Below are 23,300 nucleotides of genomic sequence, written 5' to 3' on the forward strand. Positions count from 1 at the left end.
TACTCATATAGTATGTGTATGCGGAAAGTGTGTTGTTACTATAGGCAAAAGTATCCATCAAATGAATGTAGTATTACTGTCTGATTGGCTATATTGAAACACCAAATGATGTAAAAGAGTACAAATAGTCAGGGGCCAATTATACTTATCTATACACCACACACACACACAAGAGAAATGCATTGACATCTATCATTTAAACCGTTGATCTCAAAGCTTTTTCTCTTAGTGATCATTTTAAATGACAGGAAAAGAGCAGAGCAACGTAATGCAGTCACAATGATCTAAGATATCAAATGGGAAATGAGTGCTGTACTCAACCAACACAACTTATTTTGATATTGGTTATTTGGGTGGGAAACAATTCAGACGTTGATTCCAATCTTTCTTTTTCTTCTTAGCCTTTCTATCTTGAGTAGAACTTTTAGTTTAAGGGTTTCATATAAATAGTGTTTTTCCTCTTCCAAACATACTCTCTTACCTTAAAAACCTTCTTACTGCATGTATTTATTTCACTATATTTATTTGTCCCTCCCTCTCTTCTCTCACCTTTCTCTGTCTTGTCTTCCTTCATTTATCAATCTAATGTGTGTCTCTTATGCCCTTCAGATTCTTTCTTGTCTCCTCTTTAATGTCTTCACTTTCATTTTACCCTCCCTCTCCTCCCTTCTGCCAGCTAGGCCTGCAGGCTTTCAGCAGCATTACAGCGTGTAAACCTCGGATTACAGCAGCCAGAGTCTGCCTAGCACTGCATGCCTCTATGGATCACAAATACACAAGTGTGTGAATACACACCCACCCAAAGGCCACTAACACATACACATGCAAGATATTTAAATAGCTGCAAACACATGAACATGAACCCCACAGACATAAAACACACTCATGTACATAGCACACAAATAAACAAATAGTCGATACACAAGCAGTATGGGTACACATTCAGAGCACACACACAAGCCTGCTCTGCAACCAACACCATTCTCTCCATCTCAAGTTACCTCCCTCCTTACTCAGCATTCACCAAAGCATACTCGCCAGAGGATTAGTTCCCCTCTCCTCCTGTGTGTTTACTTAACTTCTCTACTGATTATTGCTACAGTTCACCCTAGGTGACCTTACAGTGCTCCACTTAATGCAGGTTGTGAAGGCTCTTGGGCAGTACATCTTAACAAATGGTGTCTCCTAGAAACCATGAATGATTCAGGTTGTTTAATAAAAGCATCTGCCAAGTTGCATACTTGTTCGTGCTATATGTACAGTATCTGTAAAACATTGTCTGACAACATAATTCAATTAACTTTCCCTTTAAAGTCTTCTTTTGATATGATACTACATTATGGTTGTGTTTAAGCACTCAGAGAACTTAAGGTCCACAGAGACTTGAAACATGAGTGTGTTCATTCACTTTATTAAAATGTTACTGAAGTCCCAATCTTTGTCAGATCTGAAACGTAGTTATTGTGTGGCCTAAACCTGGGACTTAGTTACCCAGGTCTGCAATGTTAAATCGTAGATACTTCACAATTAGTACAAAAATATAGTATTCATTTTAGTGGATACAAAACATTGCTGGTGAACATATTTGCTGTTGTGGTATATGGGTGTAATATTATTTAATCCTTTAAATTACTTTCTACTACCATAGAAAGTAATCTCCAAACATTTGATATTCTTAACGGGTAATAGGCAAGAACATAGGGAAGAGGAACCTTTTCCCTGAATTTAATTTGTGTGCGTGCGTGTTTAGGTCTCAGAGAGAGAGAGTGAGTTAACAGCAGAGAAGTGAGGGGTAACAAGTTTATTTTGCTGTTCCAAAATGCTAGCTCCTAACTGTGCACACGTGCGACAAACACACACACACACACACACACTTACATACTGTAGATGTCAGTGTCCATTTCGTGATGCCGTCCAGCTGTCAGACATGTCAGATGTTCAGAACTGACTCACACTTACTGACTGAGTGACCTGCTTACTGGCTGGCTGCCTTACTGTCCACTGCACTGAGTGTTCTGACTATAGCTGTCCAACTGACTGACATGCTGGCTAAATATCCTAGTGCAGCTGATGTGTATAATGACATGCTGTCATTTTCTTCTTCTTCAGCAAAACAGGGTTAATACAGAAATATATAGGTGTTATTATTGAGATTGTGTGCATTAAATCCACTGCAATTACAGCTTTAAAGATGAGTACTGTGTCGGTCCTGAATGCAGAGTCACAAAATATCAGCTACCGTCCAATGTGTGCTGTTTATTTCTCAAATCCTGTCTCACTCAAACTGCAATGCAGGTTTTACACATTATAATATTCTTTTTTATGAACTCTCTCCCCGTTTTTTTAATCACCTTTCCAATATACAATCACCTGGTAGAGTGGCAATAAAGAAAAAGATGATGAAAAACAAGAATAAGAAGACATTAACACAGTCAAACTGGCCTGGTGCAGTCTCACTTATAAAACAGAAATCCATCTATCTCAAGATTTGTCAGTGAGCTTTATGTAAAACATTCCGAAGTGTTTCTGCAGGATTATGGCTCTCTGCTCCTCTAAGATAGTGATTCACAAAGTTTTAGTGGAGAGCCAGATGGATGCTCTATAAAGGTGTTCTATAAATCACCTGTGGTTAGGTAAATGAAAGCTGGTCCATGTTAGTGGATTGGTCGTCAGAATGTTTTCCAGATACCGTATACCCCTTCACACACTTTATGAAAAAAGGTCTGCAGAAAAAAGTAAAACCATGTTGTACATGACGCCTCTCTTGGGGTTTAAAACCACATTTCTAAGGCTCATTTTACATTCCATCCCATTATGATATTTCACTTTATATGTACATGTATAATTCATAACCCAGTGGTGTTTAATGACTTAGATTATTCCTGCTATGCTTAACTTCACTTAACAGTCTCTATGGATTTTCTGGCCTGTTTGTGGTTGGGCGGATGGAGTACACGGGGCGGTTGTGCATACATGTTCAGCCCCATGCAATCTCTACATGCATGCTTCTTCAGCTCTAGGTGTGTGCATTCTTGTTAAACAAATGTAACCAGGGAGAAGCCACAGGTATTGAGATTATAGACACAACCACATGATAATAAAGTAGTATATAAAGCCCTTAGATTGATGGAAAAGAGAAAGATACCCTGAGACTTAAATAAAGACTCTGCCTGTGTTTATGCCATACACCAGGCTGACAGGCAGGCATGGATACATAGAAAGGCAGAGCAGGACGAGAGTGAAAGACATACAAATAAAGTTGAGAACTTTTCTTCCCATTAACACTATTGGAGATCTTCTCCGTTAACCCATGTCAGGTCCATCTTGTATTCCCAACTGGTTCCTCAACCCATCAGCAGTCTTCCACCATGCAGTCATGTCATCATTACACTGGGCTGTCACTTAAAGAACAAATTATGTAAACACATTTATCATTAATTTGAAGTGCATTTATTTTATTAAGCATAGTTTTGCACACATATTTGAAATGTTGTATCCATCTAGATATCTCAAATGCAAAGATTATTTTATTTGAACGGGATGAACCTCCATTGCATTCATGGTTTTATTTATAATGACAATACTTGATAAGATGGTCCCTTCCTGTTCAATTAAAAGCAGACACAAAATACATTACGTGATAATGCAGTTTAATTATTTAGTCATTCATTCATTTGAATGTTGTCATTTAAAAACAAGTTGGAATTATATATACGGTACCTACAACAAAACACCATCTAACCCTCCATCGTGCGCATGCACGCACGCACACACACACACACACACACACACACACACACACACACACACACACACACACACACACACACACACACACACACACACACACACACACATCCTCCTCCAACAATTCAAGCAAGCAATAAAACAGCTTGCAGCTCATCTGGGAAATCAGAGCAAAGCTCGCTGTTGTCCCTATTTTAATGATCAGTTTGTATAGAGTACTATGTGTGTAAGTGTGTAGGAGTGGGTGTGTGTATGTTTAGGTGTGTGAAAGGAAGAGGGAGAAAAAGAGAGAGAGAATTATAGTATATGATTGATATGGCAGAAATAAAGGTATAGTTTATTACTTCAGGTCCTGAACCTAACGTGAACCATGAATACACTCAAGTCCTCACTCTGTTCTTCAACACAAAATTATAAGCGCCAGCCATATCCATACACTAGCTGAAAATAATGTGTAAAGTGTGCCCCTTCCCTTCACAACCAACAACTTTATATGTGACTAGGTCTGCAATGATATCCTTTTTTTTTAATAGGATTTGGATAGATGTAACCCATGTGATAGGTACATCTATTGTGCAGGGGCAAGGTAGAACATCTAAAGTAACTTTCTCCTGTTGCCTGACAATCATTCAATTCAAATAAGCTGACAGAAAATATACATACAGTAAGGAACTGATTGGTAGGAATATAATCATACTACTATTTTTTTTTTGGGATTTCCAATATGATGACAAAGACATAAAATACAGTCACCAAGGCCTAAATTGCAATTTACACTGTGCCATTAATGCAAGTTGATCTCCAAATATTCAAGCACTCAAGTCAGCCTTTTAAAACACATAATATATGAAGCCAAAAAACAACCTCTCACACTGTTCAAATCAGGACCCTCATGTGTTTCACATAGGCCAATCCAATCAGAAATGAAGACAATGAGCATCACTCTAAAATAAAGCCTTAAAAGAGATAAGTGTCATCCATTATTCAGTGTGACTTGAGAAGCTCGTCCATAGCCAGTGGCATGATTGAATGTCAGTAATGGTACCTGAAGTGGTTTTCTTGAGACTTCATTGAAAGACAGAACAAAAATGAAATATACTCAAAATATGGAGTCAAGCATATATTGTACTATTGTTAGTGGTGTTTATTTGTTTTGAAAGGAGTTTGGAAGTGTTTGTGTTTTTTCTGTGTTTATATAAGAAAAAAAGAGAAACTGAAAGACAAAGAGAGAGAGAGAGAGAGAGAGAGAGAGAGAGAGAGAGAGAGAGAGAGAGAGAGAGAGAGAGAGAGAGAGAGAGAGAGAGAGAGAGAGAGCGAGAGCGAGTCTGGGCATTCAGCAATAGCTTAAAATCATTTTTTAAATTGCAAAGTACATTTTACAACCCGTGCATTGAAGAGATAATGTAGCCCTGCTGAGAAAAAAGTGTTATTTTTAATGGACCGTATTTCCTTTTATATTATTAGCTTACATATTACACAGTTTATCAGTAATTTGCCAGTATTTTGTATTGCCCTGGTAATTGTTTTCACAGAATCCAATCCTATTAGGGAAGTAGGCAGTTGGGCAGAACTTTGCCTAAGTGGCTTTTTCAAATATAATTGCTTTCCAGGTAGTGTCATTATCAAAGACACAATGACTGTAATAGGCCATAGTTTTCTATATTTTATCATTTTATCATACCAACAATTTGGAACAAAAATATCACATGAAACAAGTGAGCCAAAAGGGCAGGGAATAAGAGAATGGCGTTCAAGCAATTAACTGGAGACTTGGATATGGATGAGTGAGAACCTTTGAACACACATTCAAACAGCAACATAAAATGCCTTTATGCTTTGAAGGGAACTACTTTTAAGCTAGTTTAAAGGTGAAGAAGGGTGGATGGGCACAAAATACTATATGGTGGAGATTAGGCAGCCTTTGGTGCAGAGCACTGATACTAGTGAAGCTACAACAAGCTGTCTCCTCTCTGTTAGAGGATGGTGACAGAGGGAGAGGGTTGAAACGCAGAAGAGATAAAGAAAGGGGTTGTTGGCTAAAACAGGTGGATGAGGGATTGAAGGAAAGAAAGAGAAGGACTGGTTTCCAAGCTGTTAGGAGAAACACATGTTGCTCATCAGCAGAGGAGAAAGAGGGAGTCGGGGGACACTGTAGGGGAGAGAGGAAGACAGAAGTGGTGAAACCGCTCAGCAGCTTGTCTGTGTGTGCCTGGCTACTGTCTCCTTAGAGCAATGGCAGACATATGAGAGTTTGGCAGGGACAACAGAAGCAGTGTTACAGACCTACAAAGACTGCATGCTCCAAACCAGTGTGTGGCAGTGAACAAGGTTAGCTCAGAAAAACAGATTATAAATGGAATATATTGTATCTTGCAGTTTTTGAAGAGTGAGCTACTAGCCGATAAGAGTAGTCTACACTTACAATTCAATATTGCACTGCATTACAAACCCGAAAATCAAATCCCCCTCTCCACTGGTGGAGCTGAAGATGTGGGGTGAGAGGAAGTGCAGTGGCTAATATAGCAATTGCCCACATCCAATTTCATGGAGAGTTGCTCTTTTGTGTACCAGCAGTAATTTGAGGCAGTGTAGGATACAATGTTTGACATTTATGCATACTTTTCTGACTAACTTTAACAACTTCCTGCTTATTGATTGTGTCAAAGCTGCTAATCTCTCAGTGCTCTGCACACAGTTCCCTGCTCTGTAGCTTTAAAATGTCACCTGCTAATGATTGTGTTTTGAATTGCTACTAGTCATGTTCTGTATGTAACAATTGGACCAAACGCCACAGTTTGTTGGACAGTGTGTGTGTGTGGCTGAGTTTGTAGAGTGAAAGGCTTTGTTGTAAGAGTAAATGAGTCTTCTGGCCTCCACTCAGGTCGATGGTCCATTTACTTTTAAATGTTTTTGGTTACCCAAAACAGGTCTGTGCTTATGTACAGTAACTGGTAGGCAGTCACAATGACAGTGGATGCAGGGAAATGAATTAAGTCCCCTTTGATCAGTGTTACAGTAATGCAGGGAGCTTGTCAGGTCTGATCATGCTGATCTGTGCAACTGTATTGACCTTTAGCTCATTATCATCTTGTTCCATCCTGTCCATTTATTGTCTTCTCTCCACCAAAACAAATAGCATAATGACTTTTTTTCTTAATTTACAACACTAATTGAAAGCAGGTGTTTTAAATCCACAAACACAGTTGGAGCGAGTACACTACTGATGTACTGAAGCCTTCATTCCCTGAAGGAAAGAACAAATAGGAATCGTAGATGTAACGTTTAAAAAAAAAGTTAATGAAAACAAATGACTTGAGGAAACAATGAACAATGTGAACCAACATCAAGTAAATAGATGCCTTGCTGTGAGATATACAAAACCTCACTTATCACCTCAGCAAAATGACAATATCTGCTGCTTGTGAGACTGATATGAATAAATCAACACTTATGTATATCATATTGTTTGCTGAATATCTGTTTGTTTTTACAGATGCACTGATTCCCATGAGAACCACATAAAGCATTAAAGCTACAATTTGCCAAATCTAATATTGAATCGTTTTCCACTTTGTCGCTATATGACAATCCTTCTGACTGCAGCAAAAGGAGCACTAATGATAATAGCAAAAGCATCTTCTTGATGGCTTTAGAGACATTCATATTTATTGGTTTCTTTTTGCTCTTTGAGATACTTTTCTTTACTGGAAATACCTATAAGTGAGTTTTCTTAATATGATGCTCTTAGTCCCTATATACATTTTAACATATTTTCAGTTTGTGATAGCATTTTAAGTACTTTCATTTAGAAGCTTGCAACAGAAGCTCAGTCTTAAAATAGCTGGGATAAACATTTCAGGAGCTATTGTTTAGCTAATTGTTAAGTCACATGTCCGAGGTTTCACTTTTGTGTTTTAAGTAAGTAAGCTTGCAAAGCAAAACAGCAGGATCAGCACCATCCTTGTATTCATTTGTCTGTAGTCATACTTTAGTGTAAATTCATTTATCCTGGCACATTTTGAGTGTGTTGCTCATTTCGTTATCAGCGGTAACCGCTGTTTGAGGGCAGTGCAGAGAGGATTAGATTTAGTCAGGGCCTATATCTATGGTATAAGTATAAGGTATGGTATGTATACAGTCAATGGTCAGTGAACACCATGGGTGTAAAAAGAGAACCACACACACTAAAGAAAGTATGCACTAACATGCATTAACCGCCGGACAGGCCACTTGAACAAACCACAGAGAAACTCAGATTACAGCACACAGAGGGATTGTGAGTTTCTTTTCTGCTCAGGTACATACATCCACAATATCTCAAAAGAACAAAAACAAATTATATTATTCCTGCTATTTTAATGCTTTAAAGTATATCATTTTCAGTTTGAATTTAATTTAGCCCATCACCATCATTTAAGTGGAAATAAAAATGTACAATTATACAAATCCTATTAGTGAGTCATTTGAAATGATTATCCTAAAAGATAGTACTCTATCTACGCTAGATAACTGACTTTAGAATAGCTAAACTACAAGGTTTGCTCTTAATACTAATATACTGAATACTGGGCCAAAGTATGGGTCCTAACGGTTTGCTTCTAACTATGTTTGTGCTGGGTGCATGCACACAAGAGTGTGTCGGTCTGATTCAAGGGATTTAAGCAAGTGTTGCAGAGAACATAGTGTTAAGATGAGAAAGACCTACAGTATGTGTCATGAGTTAGAGAAACAGGGAGAACTCGTGTCCAAAGCATAAAGAAAAACGGAATTGAAAGCAGTAAATGAGCAACAGAGGGAAGCAAAGATAGAAGAATCGAGAAAGTCTTAGATAAATAGTGGGGAAAGCGTAGTGGGTTGCTAATGGTAATGTTTTGAAGCCTCAGTCTTCATGGTAACGGTCTAGGCACAGTGGGCCATTCACTTAACATGCACACATGCACACCCCCACAAATGCACATTTATTTCATACTGTCGGGGGGGAAATGAGCCCTTATCTGGAGCTGTGGAGATAAGCAGAAGCAGTGGGCCACTCTGCAGCCAGGCTGCCATTTTAGGTCCTGACTCACACACAAAGCTGCCTTCACACTGTTATGTAAAAGTAAAAACAATGTGATTAACATAAGAAATAGTGGTATTTGGATATTTTAGCACAAACACTTGCAAAAAAGGTTATTTTAGTTCCAATTTACTGATCTGTTCCTCATCTACTCATGTTAGGTGGTCTGAAAAATCTACATATATTTGAGAAAAATGTCACATGGAATTAAAGGAGGGACGGAAACATTGCAGCATATTGACAGGTGTCAAGCAATTGGGTAAAATGAGAAATATACCAATACATAATAATTATTATATTTAATATAATGTACAGTATATTTTTGCCGGATGATAGTTGTTAGTTATATGGCCAGTGAATCCCAGTGTCTATATTCCTACCTAGTATTTTATTCATTGTAGTTATTACAGAGATACAACGTTTCAACCAGAAAATAAACAATTACTATCAATCTTATGATAGTTAAAAGACATTGAAAACAAAGGGGAATTTAACCAAATTGGCATTTCAAATAGTCATGTGCCCCACAAATAAATGCACAGATAAAGGTATTTAAACCAAGAAGACACGTTTTAATACAGTAGAATACCATAACCCAGGATAATTTAACTCTCATCCGCCTTAATTCCAGAAACTGAGCCTTTAAAAACACAAATCTCAGTTGCTGGGAAATGGCTCATTAAGTCATTTAATCATACTATTCAAAATCCATAATGCATCATGGTCAATCCATAGTGCGAGCGGGGGAGTTTAACTCAATTTGCCTTTAATGCATAATGTGTGTGAAGGTGTGTATTTGCATTGCAGTTGCATACAAAGCCTGCCGCTGATTGATAGCCTCTGTGAATACTGTGGGGCTTGACAATGTTGATTGATGTGTTGCTCCGCATCATATTGACTAATGTTTAAACACTGTGGGAATTGCAGCACAGACTCCTTCCATTACAGGCCATTGCAGACTGTTCATTGTTTCTTAAATGTTCTATACATTCTCTTTCACAGCCACAAGATACAGTCCTAACAAGATTTAGCCCATAACGAAGGCTAAAACCGATGTTGACTTTATTGACTGTTAACTGGAGCAACATGTATAACAGATCAACATTGTTTTCAAAGTAGTCTGTCATAAGAACTGTTGTTATTAACGCAGTCAAGAGGAATCAATATTAAGTGCCTTGCTTAAGGGTAACATGGCAGCAGAAGGCAATATTTGTCTTATAGAGGTAGTACAGGAAACACTGATAAAAAGAACAAACATTGTTTTGATTTTGTCTTATGTTGTCTTATCTGTAAATCTTATCTGCACTATTCACACTTTCTTGCAATATAAGGGTTGGGGCTCAGTGCCATATTGGTAAACAGCTTAGTGCAAGCCTGGAATACAACGTGCTTTGGCAGGTGTGTTTGCCAAGGTTCAATTGCTTACTGTACATTTCACTGTTCATTACCTTTTTCACAGGGCTTTGCTGTTAAGCCACCAAATCTAAGACAAGGGTCAAGACTCTAGAAAGTAAACAACCAAATGTCGCCGAGGGGGAAGCCCAGAATGCTATACAACACCATTTCAATTTGTGTTGGTCGTGCTTGATTGATCTAAACTTTTTTTAACTGTAAATTAAAAACACTTCCCCTGTTCCCACTCGAGGACTGTGTTTTCATGGTGACTCTCCGTCAGAAAAGTAAGATAATATCTATCAGATACGTGCAATATATAATTTGTTTCTCTCTTTTTCTGTGGTTTAATACATTTATGCACAGTATTACTGTACTAAAAGAACCTTTCTTCAAAATGTGTGTGTGTGTGTGTGTGTGTGTGTGTGTGTGTGTGTGTGTGTGTGTGTGTGTGTGTGTGTGTGTGTGTGTGTGTGTTGCATCCTTGTCCCTGCATGTTGCTTGTTTAGTGCCCTGCCCTCACACAATGTTTTACACACATGCACACACACATATATAGCAGAGCAGAGGAGAGGTGAGATACAATTACAAGTGATCACTAACAAAAGCATGTGTAGAAGCATTCTAATGTCAGGTGTGAACTATTGTACCGACAGCTGCCCTCCTACGATCAGATATCTCGCGATGCATGTTAATGTCAAGTCTGTTCTGAGCTAGGGTATAGTTGTAAAAATCATCACCTCGCCAGAGTTGAGATTCACACCTGTCAGAACATGTCATGTTTTTATTAAAGCTCTTTGAGTGGACGATTGATACTGATAAAAGAGGTCGCTGAAGAAAATGTATTTTCTGCATCATTTGTGATTTGTTTTTCCCTTTTTAAGACCACATTATTTTGGCCTTTGCTCTATTTCTTTTATGTGCACATCTATACTAACATGCGCCTGAATCCGTTTTTATGGACGTTTATGTGGGCATACATGGCTGCAGGTGTGTTCAGGTACCATTGTAAAGCAGAACCTCCCTTGTGCTATTGGTCTTTCTCGTTGCCGTTTTGCTGCACCACTAATGTTTTATTGATCATACGCCTTCACATTTTTTACAAGCACTTAAAACAGCTGCTTTGCCGTAAATTCACCTTTTTAAAATGTCTCTCATCATTGCTGCTCACCACGTATCAGTATCTTCTTCATCTGCTGTGTACTCCCGATTTCTCCCTGTTTCTGGTTCTCTCTCCTTAAGTGTGTTTTACTTTATGTTATTTACTGCCTTATCACGTGTTTCCTTTTTATCTTTTGCATTTTCCACCCACATATACACAGCCCATAATTAAAAATAATGGGTGGGGGTTAATGCCAGCATATATGAATCGAGAGGGTGTTGACACATGTTCAAACACTAAGGGCTGTATTGACAGCGGGTTTTTAATGAAGAGAAGACAACACTTCGTTTTTGTATCATCTTCAAAAAACAAGTATTGAAAAAGTGTGAATGCTGGAGGACAAAACTAAAAATATCATACTGATTTTGAATGTGTTAGAGAAGAGTCAGATTCAAGCTCCACACCTCCCCCTACAGGCGGAAATTAGCACTACATGTGATGTATTCTACCTGGCTGTGTTTTTCAGTCTGTGATACATTCACACAGACAGACAAGCAGGGTAAAAGTGTACTCACTTTTTGAAAGCACAGCGATGTAATAATAATACAAATAGTTTGACATGATACCTATGTTAAAGATACTTTTGAGAGTTACAATTCCTGTACACCATCACAGCTGTTTCATTTAACCTCTACTCACATTCAAGTTGGGTGTAGCTATGCTCGGAATTATATGAGGTAATGGGATTGAACGTATTCAAATAGGTGGAATATTTCCTGCTGCCACAGGTGCAGTAAAGCTAAATGGCGAGTCAGAGAGGTGTCGATCAATTCGTCCTAGCATGCCATCAGTCCTGAGGGGAGGTATAAAAAATACCCTGAAAATATACACTGGTCAAATCAGTTTTGGATGATTGGATTTAAAATCAAACTGGGCAGAACTGTGCTGGAAATGATGGCGGGTCACTTAGTGTAATCTACCAATGCAAGTCCAATGAATGCTTAACATTCTCCGAGCTTAACAGGTGAAACAGGAACATTAGTTGTATGTCTGTGTGTTTGTGTGAGGCCCACTTCTACAGTTTGAGTGTGTAAGGTGTGAAAAACAATATCAGGGAATCCCTCCCTGTTGCCTGTTGGTCAACCTCAGTCCTGTCAAACTGTTGTCCAACAGTTCCCTCTAATGCAAAAGCCTGCTCCAACACTCAAAGGAACTCAATTCTACCAGTGGAGTGAGTTACACTGTTGCTTTCTATTCTGTCAGAATGCTTCAAACAGGATATGAAATGTTGATGGCAGAGTATATCAAAGAAACCAGTTTAGCTAATCTTCACTGTGGTGTTGGTCCCAAAACGGAATTGATAAGAATTGGCAGAACATTGCACATTGCACAATAACTCCAGGCTTTAGTGAAATGGATCATCCCATATTTCCCCCTGCACCATGCCCTCTGCTTCTCTGATGTGTTTGTGTTTTCTTCTAAGCACAAATCAGGCCATGCAATGTTATGTGTATCACAGGGCTTGTGTATGGTTGGGGTTTTTGTTGTCTTTGGATGGCAGACAGCTAAATCACTTTCTTCCCCCCCCCTACCTTTCTCTCAACAGGGAAACAAGACTAGTTTGATCTTTATAGCTAAAAAACAATATTTTATTGAAAGCAGAAGGCAGCATGTAGATGAAGAAAATATGCTTTGGGACTTAAATAATGAAATACTGAAGGTTTATGATGCCATTTGAAAGACATACTCTAGGAGTCTAGGTCAGATTTATAAAAGCACTTTTATGTTGAATAAAATCAGCATCTCTTCTGCAGGAACAGTGCATAGTGCAGGGGTGAACCTTGCTGTGTTCTGGACAATAATTGTCAGTGTTAATCTTGTGCAAAAAATGTGGTTGGTTGTCCATTGCGGTATCTACAATGCCTCAGAATCTAACTTCTTTGTTTGTGTTTGTGTGTTTGCACATTGCAGCTGGCAACATGGGATCCAGTTCATGGCTTGAACGGCACCCTGACAGACAGGAAATTGGAAAATAACATGAGAGGAGTGGTGCTACGAGTCGTCACTGTCCTGGTGAGTATTGCTCACCTGTGCTTTTCCTTGTATGTATTTTTCCTTTATCATTCTGTGATTTCCAATTGGCCATTCATAAAAAGACCTGTTTCCCTGTTTGAAAATGGTCCTGCTGTTAACTCAGAACAATCAAAGACAGACTGTTGCGACTACTGCTGGCATGTCAGATTTCAGCCTTCTGCTCTATTGTAAATCCGTCCTTTTGTCTAGTTCTATGCCCATCAATCATCTCGGTCTCTGTGGAGATGTATCGAGCGACAGACTGAGAGCTTGTGTGAGAGAAGGAAAATGGCTGACAAACATTTATGAGACAAAGTGTTGAAATGAAAGCAAGGTGTCAGAAAAGGCAAACACACAGGATGAGCTCACTAATGGACCAAGCCATCATTATTTAATTAACTTCCATTCTGACATTTGACAGCTAGATGATAGAGAACAATGGAGTCTTGATGATAGTGGGACTACAGCTCTTTCTGTCTCGCCCGCAGCATCGATTTGAGTACATCCCATGAGTACTTTAAAGATTTACTGCTGTATATTCTTCATATCCCATCTTTGAAGTGAGAGGCAGAGAAGAAAGAGATCATTCTAGACATCTTTGTGGCAATCCCTTTTTTAAAAGTCTTTGTTTTCATCATCCTAATATCAAAGAATAAGGATTGTGTTGTTGACTGTCGCCCCTTTTTCCCATCATTGGGGTAAGGTAGCTTCTACAGATGTAGTACTGTACAGCTGATATCGTCTTTTCTACCTTTTTATATTCTATTTGTGGGGGGTCATTCCTTACAATAACCTCTAAAATTATGTGTTTGTCGTATTCTGTCTTTCAGACGGTTGAATAGTTATTGATTAGTCAATTGGCGAGGAGATTGTGCCACTATTAGGGCCAATGACTCTAAATCAATGCTATTGAATGGCTAGAGCTATAGCGATTATTAAATGGATGTTACCAAGGAATGGCTACATCACTATAATTATGTGTCCATGGTTCCTTCAGGGCTTGGTAAAGTTTAAAGTCAGGTCACAAATGGGACCGAATATAATTTGAAGCTTTGAAACGTTGATCAAAAGTTGACTTTCTTCCGATGTAACACTCTGAAAGTGCAAAATCAGACAGCTTTAAATAACCAATCACTGATTTGCATATGTTCCTAATTTGGTGAGATTCACCTGCTGAGTTTCATCTTTTGCAGATGTTTTCATTATACTCTCAGCTTTCGAGTGTTCAGCCTCCTTTCTTTGGCTCTACTCCACATTCATAGAAGCAAACTGGGAATATACAGTATATTGCAGCTCAAACGCAGCAAAAGGCAGAGCGTGTCCCTTATTAACTTTAGATTACATTTTTGGAAATAAGGAAAGACTGCTCGGTGTCTCCCCAAATGAACCTGACGTTTTACTTTAGAAGATGATAAGGCACACAGTAACCACTAAATAGAATTAAAGATAAATTGGTGCCTCAAGTGTTGTAGAGACTGGGGGTGATTGATCATCATGATAAATGATGATTGATAAGGTTCCACTCAATTGTTTTAGACATTCAGTAAGTAATTATATTATGGGGTACACCCTCATTAGATAGCAACAGTAAAGATATGACAGAAAAACAAGAGTAAGAATAAATTAATCACCTTCACAACGTACTGCACTGCTTCTTTGTTGCTTTTTCAAACATATCCTCCATCCTTACCAAACAGAGACAGAGGGGAAATGTATTTTAGAACAGAACCTAATGTTCTGCAGAGACTGGCAAGGTTTTCACAAAATACATCTTACTCGAATTTCGGGGCCAGTCAAAACAGTGTTTTGGGGATGCTCACTGCTACACCTCACCACATGACACTTTCATGCCAGGCATTTCGTAAGAGGAATCCTCTGCCATTACTTTAAAAAAATGTGTTTCCCAATCATGTGTCAAAAACCTCCTTGCAACATGAAGACAACATGTTGTACTTTCAGGGGAGAGGAGATGGGATTAACTTGTGCCAAAGGTATGAGAGTGAAGGAAAGGTACTAGGAGGAGGGATGAGGCGAATGAGAGATGGGAGCAATATCGTTAAGACAAAGAGGGGATAGAAGAAGTGATGTTATCCATCTTCAACGTATGGATAGATTGATGGAGGGAGAAAAGGTGTCCTAGACATAATGTTTTGATAAAGATGGAGACGTTGGGTTGTGGAAAGATGCCAAATGGTGTATATCAAACAGCTGGTCAGTGGCAGGGAGAAAAAACAGACTGGAAAATAACAACAAAGTGAGAGAGAGAACAAGAACCACAGATTAACATCACATACCCAGAATACATCTTAGAAGGGGATTTTTCTTGAATGATATCAATCTATTGCAAGCGAGTGAAGCAGAAGGCAAGAGACCATGGCAAGAAGCAACTACAGAAAATATAGGCGATGCTCGGGAATACATAGGAAGAATGAAAAAGGCAGACATTGATCAACAAAAGAAACCAGTGACTGACAAGCGCTGCACTAAAACCAGAGACAGAGGACCTGTTAATCCCTATACATCATAACATGTGAGAAAGAGAGAAGGAAACACAAGTTACAATTCAACAAGTTGTATGTTCAACTAGTCAGAAGGTTAACGTAGATGCCTGAGTGAAAGAGAGAACTATCATGTTCTGTCCTGCCAACTTCAAATGGCATCAGTGACGAAGCCTATCCACTTGTCAGAGAACATATAGCTGTTCTATAAACATTGTTTGACACTTGAGTGACATATGTTTTTTTGTATGCATCTCTGTGTCATATTCCTATACCTACAATTCACCTTAATGAGATAAAATGCCAATCATGCTTAAACTACTTTGAAACTCTTGACCACGCATATACACAGACTCAGAGCTGCGTACATGCAGTTTCTTGCTTTGCATTGATTTGCAGCTGCTATTTGTGGTGTGTGCCATTGTTAGCAAGCAAACTCCAGTGGGCGTGCAAGTGTATATGCAACACATACAGTCATGTAAACAGTGGATATGTTTGATTTAGTTCTAGTGTGTGTTTTCACTGTATATCACAGAGCCTGTTCACTTGTAAACCATATGCATAACAAGCTGAATAGTAGGGCAGAAAAAAACGTGTGGGTCATATTTAAACAACTTCATATGTTACGTGTTCGCTGAAAAAATAGTACCAATTACATTTAAAAAATCTTATCAATTCAATGCCTGGTTTACTTTAGAAACAATGTTCCAGTGTTAACATTCACCAACAATCAGCAGTGTATTTGGAAGTATTTGGGGGGATTACTAAGTATGTAAGTGTGTGGGCTAGTTGGTGTTCCTGCCTTGGTGGATGGATGCTTGAGGTGAGATAGGGACTTGGCATGCATGTCCACTCACTGACTAATAGCTTATTGAACAGCAGCACCTAGCAAGGATTAGAAACCGCCATGTTAATGTTGACAGCTTGTGTGTGTGAGTGTATGTGTGTGCGTGTGTGTGTGAATGTATGTATGCTTAATGTGCAGCCAGTATCCAGTCAATAACATGCAGGCCCTCATAAATCCGCAGGACATATTGGCCTGAAACATTTCACTCATCAATAGGGATGTATTAAAGAGGAGAGAAAAAGTGGGGCGAGAGAGAAAGGGTGAGTGAAAATACTAGACAGAAGCTGAAGAGAATATTCCTCCAATGAAACACTCAATCTTAGTACAGTATATAAATATATAAATATCAATTTTTTTTCCAGCATCTTGCTCTTCTTGTTGAAAATGCATTGGTTTCTCCCTGTGCTGTGTTCATTTAATACCAGTGTTTGTCAGCATTGTTGGATGTCATTTAGCCTCTACAGGACGCTGCCCTTTAGATGCCATGGAGATATTGATGAACGGGAGGTTCAGCTATCCCAAGTGCATTGCAAAATGAACCAATAAAAAACAAATCTGCTGAAATGCACGAGGCAATTATTGATTTCAACATTATAATTCACTTGAAAAGGTTTGATAGGTTATATTTAAATACATTATTAAGTTCCCTCTTTGAATAAAAGGTGAATAGATATAGAACTACCTCATGTCGTTGCATCTGTTTTGGTTTCAACACATCAACAGTAGGCAGAATTATTCCTGGCCAGATCTTTTTTTTTTATCTTACACTGTTTTTTATCACCATATTGGTTAAAAGGAAAATGTGCTACCGCTGGCATTTTCGTTTTTTCAGTTTCCAATTCTTGTTAAACTGAGCAACTTTAGAGAAATATTTTAATGGGTCCCAATGCTCTTAGTGCTCCATAATGTATAAAGGACAGCCATTGGTGCCACAACAGAGGGGGATGTGATGCATATAACGCCCGCAGGAGTGAGATTTCACCCTGGCTATGACATTTCACGTGTCAGAGGGGTGACAAATCCCATTTGCACCCAAATACTTAGGATGGTAATGCATATCAAGAGTAGGGCAAGGCTTTCAAGGGTAATAGTGGGTCAGTAAAAGGGAATAGGAACCAGACTGAGCGGATGTAAAACATGCAGGTCTTAAAACAGAACAGACTTTGATTTGTCAGAGGCAGGATATGTATTTAACCGTTTTTTTTTCTTTGACAACAGTAATGCTGTAAAATATACTTTCACCATACAGGCATTTAACTGATGTTTGTTGACCTACAATTGTTCAAATAGTGTGTTGATCATGACCTTTTTGTAATGTATGTGTAATGTAGGCTCTTTCAGAAGTTCTACCATGCTTTAAAATGAGCATTTGTGGTGGTATAATGGCCACTTGAGTAATTGGGTGATTTAATGCTTGAACGAGTGGTGTATTGATCGGCTGCTTGACTGACTCACTGACACGGATTGATCTTTGCCTTCCAGGAGGAGCCGTTTGTAATGGTGTCAGAGAACGTTCTGGGAAAACCGAAGAAGTACCAAGGCTATTCCATTGACGTCCTGGATGCTCTGTCCGACTACCTGGGCTTTAAGTATGAGATCTACGTCGCTCCAGACCATAAATACGGCAGTTTGCAGCCTGACGGGCAATGGAACGGACTGATGGGGGAATTGGTCTTTAAGGTGAGCGGAAAATAATGAACATGCATGCAAAAACACATGTCAGAACACACAAACAAACACTTAAAATACACAAACAATATAATGGAATCCAGAAGAATGACATGGGATAGATATTTGAAGAACTAACAGAGATATATGGATATAAGAGTGTGTTGCCTATACAAAAGAAGAAGCAGGCTTGCAGACACCTGTTATAGGCATCACTTGTGTACATTTCTTTAGGACCATAGCCATCTTCAGGTTGAGAAAAATATTTTTGAGAGGGAATGTGTGTGTGTGTTTATGTGGGTGGGGTCTCCATTTGGCAATAACAAGTGCTTTAACCTTAACATAGCTGCTGTTGCGGACAGGTTACCTAAGGTAGCTTAGCATTCAGAGAATGCACCACGTCTCTGCTGTGTAGTAAATGAGCAAATCAATCTTATGTTCTGACAAGTTTATTGCCCTCAAAGTAGATGCTAATGCTCTTTTGTTGTCCGTCTTTATGGTCAGCTACTATAGTAGCCGGTACTGAATATTCCAGATGTAAGTACTGAATATGTTTGCCTCTTTAGGTTTGAATGTTAACAGCATAAAGCAAGTGAGAAAAAGAGACACAGAACACAAGATACATTACCTTCAAATGACTGTATGTCAAGTCTGAGTAGTGACAATACTTCAGATATTCAACTTGGGATCAATATTTCACAAAAATATGCTCCTTGCACATGCAACATTATTTTCTCTCATTTACATCCGTAATCCTTTTTCTGTAGAAATAAAAGGTTTTATACAGGAACAAACCCTAAGCAAAAATATACAAATATTCAGCAAAGCATCAAAATATACAAAAAGCCCATTGTTTCTCAGACCTAACTGGTCCTCTGGAGCCTTGGGTCGTTTAAACATTCATGTGGGAGCCAACCGTTAAGGCTTGAGCTCACCATACTGTCACGCCATTCTGTTTCCCAAAAATAATTTAAGGACTGCTAAAATGGGATGCAACAAGGTATTTGAGATGGAATTTATTTCCATTCAATAGCAGCATAAGTAAAGGCATGATTTAAAGACATATTTTAGATGGGTACACATTCTTAACATTTAATTTGAGTTTGCTAAACTTGTTTTTAATTCATGACGATTAGTACAGCCACCTACTGTATGCAATTAGACTAATAGGTATTTTGTGTCTGTGCCAGGATGAGGAAGACATAACATACTGTATCCTGAAAATAAAATAAAATAATTTGCCTTTAAAATTGTCCCATTCAATTAATAAATGAATATAAAAAATTCCATTCCTAATTCCTAAATATACAAATACAAATATATCAAAAACCATAAATTGTTATGTAATTCAAAATGTAGATGCAGTTAATATATGTTTTGTTGTGTAAAATATATGAGTTTTAACCTTAAGCTGATGCTCAATGCAGCAAAGTTAGCCAAATGCAAGTGCTGTTGTGTCGGGAGGTATCTCTTTGACGTTAAAGAGCACAGGTTACTTTCACTTAAAGTCATTAAATCAACAATATATAAAAAAGACTATAGTGACGGAAGAAAATTCTCATCACATTTTCAAACTTTAAAGAAAAAGCTATCTTTTCATTTCCTGCATGTGAATGCCGTAGGTCAAGGATATTTCTTCTTATTTTCAGCAATGTTTTCTCACAACTTTCCCTTGATTATTTTCTTTTTGCTGTATGTCAGGCTTGAATATTTGTTGAAACTGGTTCTCTTTTCCCTGACCTTGTATACTTGTGTGTGTGTGTCTAGCCTTTGTAACTCCCCTCCCCCAATGCAACATCTCACAAAGTGAGCACATTGAATATTTATGTGTACACAGACAAGCACAGGCTGAACATTTTGTTTCCCCCATCAGTCAGCAACGCAGTTTATCTCTCCGAAAACCCAATTATACCACATAATTATTACCCAGAGTGCTCTCTGAAAGTTTCCATGTCGACTGACCACAGCAGTCAGCATAGAAATGAATCTCTATTCACACACACACACACTCTGCACACACACACACACACACACACACACACACACACACACACACACACACTGCATTTGCATTTGCATGCCTATCGTAGTGTTGTCTCAACCAACAGGCATCCTGTAGGGCTTCTACTAAATTTCTTCTTATGCAGTGTAAGCGACAATTTCTGCACATTTAAGCATTTTGTTTCCTCACTCGACTGTGAAATTAGCAGATTTAATTTGTTTTGCCTACGGTAGATTAAATGTTTTATTTGTTTTGTGTGTGTGTGTGTGTGTGTGTGTGTGTGTGTGTGTGTGTGTGTGTGTGTGTGTGTGTGTGTGTGTGTGTGTGTGTGTGTGTGTGTGTGTGTGTGTGTGTGTGTGTGTGTGTGTGTGTGTGTGTGTGTGTGTGTGTGTGTGTGTGTGTGTGTGTGGGAGTAGATGGGGTAAGCATGCAAGTGTGTGTTTGTCAGTGTGTAATCTGAGTGTGTGCAACGGCTGTAGGGCTTAGTATTTGCCGGCGAAATCACCTAACTTGTTACAGTCAGTTGTTTAGAGTAAATACAATCCTATTATCTAACAAGTTCATAATACACTTGTACTATCTTTGGCACTCATTTTCAAACATACATGCGCACGCTTACAACAGCATCTGTAATCCTTGTTATAATACATCTGCTTGTAGCCAAGCATTGGGGACTGAAAACATTTTAATTAGCCTTTTATTGTGTCTGCATTTCAGCTGAACTAAGCCTATTTTTCATGGCAAACATACTCAAGTCTTTACAAGTAAATAATTAAAGATGTCATCTGTTGTCATCTTGTTGATTTGTTAGGAAAGAATTTCTCTGTTGAAGTGTGAACTGATTAGCATTCAAACATAAATAGGCCTAAATTAAATGGATATGAGAGAGCAGGTCCTCCTCTGCCGCCCACCCCCCTTCACACTGAATGCCCTTCAGCCTCCTGCTTGCCCTGCAGCTGTTGAATCGTTTTATATCAGAATTAAAATAATGGATTTAAAAAATAATAATACTATAACTTAGAATTTAGAGCTGGTCATGGCTTATTTCAACCAATGCCTTTGGTTGTTTCTCAAAAATGTAAGAGGGGCAGTCTCCTTTCCCTTCTCAGGACCCAACTATTTAGAACGGTTCATTCATCTCCCAGCAATATGCAAAGACTACTCATTCTCAAAGTTCTGTAAAAAAATTTGATTTTGCAGAAAAATACTCCTCACCTACACATTTTCAGTGTTGATACTACAAACTCCTCTTTTCACCTCCGCCTCTTGCAGCGAGCAGATGTGGGACTTTCTGCCCTGACCATCACGCCTGAGCGAGAGAGCGTCGTGGACTTCACCACACGCTACATGGATTATTCAGTGGGCGTTCTGCTGCGCAAAGCTGAACGCACTGTGGACATGTTTGCCTGCCTGGCGCCCTTCGACCTGTCACTGTGGGCGTGCATTGCGGGCACCGTGCTCCTCGTTGGCATCCTGGTGTACCTGCTCAACTGGCTCAACCCTCCCCGGCTACCCATGGGCTCTGTGTCACCGACAACGCTGTACAACTCCATGTGGTTCGTGTACGGCTCCTTCGTACAACAAGGTAAGGAAGAAATGCTACATAAAATCTTAAAAATGAGCATAATTCACGCTGCAAGTCTTTTTTTATTTTTTTTAATGGGTTACGAAAAGTAACTTGATCATTTATCGAATGTGCCATTGCTCATTCTTTTATAGCTTTTTAATAAAGTTCCAAAAATGAGTTGTATATTTTCATACTTTAAGAATTTTACACCATGCTGGCAACCAGAAGGTGCACAGAAGTGTTGTTCTTCAATATTATGCCACAGGGATGTGTACTTAAATAACAAGCTTGCAGGGTCCATCTCAAAGGTAAAAGATAGACAGATGCTGGGAGAGGAGGGAAGGATAGAAGAAAAGGGCTGATTGCTAAAGTAATCTAATGTCAGAAATGTGATAAAAACTGTCATGAGTATGGATTGACCTTTCATGTTTGAGCACAGTAGTCAAATGAGAACAGAAAGGAGGAGAGGTTTTACCTGGTTTTCCACCTGAAGATTTTCCAGAATCCGTCCGACCATACTCAGGATTTAAATGTCATCAGTGCAGGAATAGAGCCATAATAGGGAGAGGAGAGGGCAGTGGAATCTTGTTTTATTATATATAATTGGCATTTCGACCCTATTCTAACTGGTAACTATTTAGTATATAATGAAAGAAAAAAGCAGAAAATGATTATATGTATAGGGTCATTCTTGTGTTCATGCCTGTGCAGATGTGTACGGGGTTTGTAGTATAATAAATACATACCTGCAATTTTACAATAATCACACTGTGCCTTGTACAGACTCGCAATAGTTAAAAAAAAAATGGAACTACAGTAATTATGGAAATTGGGAGGATATTATTTTCTTCCTGTAAAATATTTCAGATCCTGAATAAGCAGCTGATGAGCATAACACTGTTTGGTAAATAACCCTCCATCTTTTGCTGCAGCTAATGGTGGTAATAATGATGATACATGCTAATTGCTGTTTGATATTTGCAATCATTTCTCTTTTTAGCTGTAATTAACATTTTAGTCATGGTAACATTAGGGAGAAAAAAGGAGAGAGGGAACTAAAGGTTTTCCTTTTTTTTAGGCATGGGTTTGTCCATTGTGTGTGTCTATGTTGGGTTTATTCTTTACAGCGTGTGTGTGATATGTATCCATGTTCATGTGAGCAGAGCTGTCCTTTTGCCACAGGTCATTTGTTTGTGATTTGGTCAGCCAAAAATCTCACTCAGAAAATTAGCTGAGCAATAACAGACTTCGGCCACGAGGCTAAGTGGGCAGACCTTCACTAGCTTTAAGTCACCTGGTAGGTGGTTTACTTTCATCCCAGGAATAATTTATCTGAATTGTCCAACAT

At 38.7% G+C, this 23,300-nt stretch overlaps 1 protein-coding gene across 1 annotated transcript in view; it reads left to right on the plus strand.

The window, feature by feature from the left end:
- The window catches only part of grid2 (glutamate receptor, ionotropic, delta 2), a 410,560-nt gene that overhangs the window by 302,013 nt on the left and 85,247 nt on the right, over positions 1-23,300 (plus strand). The window contains exons 9-11 of the mRNA XM_034118783.1: positions 13,269-13,370; positions 18,198-18,395; positions 21,658-21,970. Coding sequence (XP_033974674.1) covers positions 13,269-13,370; positions 18,198-18,395; positions 21,658-21,970 — 613 coding nt within the window. The remainder of the gene's footprint in view (positions 1-13,268; positions 13,371-18,197; positions 18,396-21,657; positions 21,971-23,300) is intronic.

This window comes from Trematomus bernacchii, unplaced genomic scaffold (assembly GCF_902827165.1).
Source record: "Trematomus bernacchii unplaced genomic scaffold, fTreBer1.1, whole genome shotgun sequence".
In the NCBI taxonomy this organism is placed as follows: domain Eukaryota; kingdom Metazoa; phylum Chordata; class Actinopteri; order Perciformes; family Nototheniidae; genus Trematomus; species Trematomus bernacchii.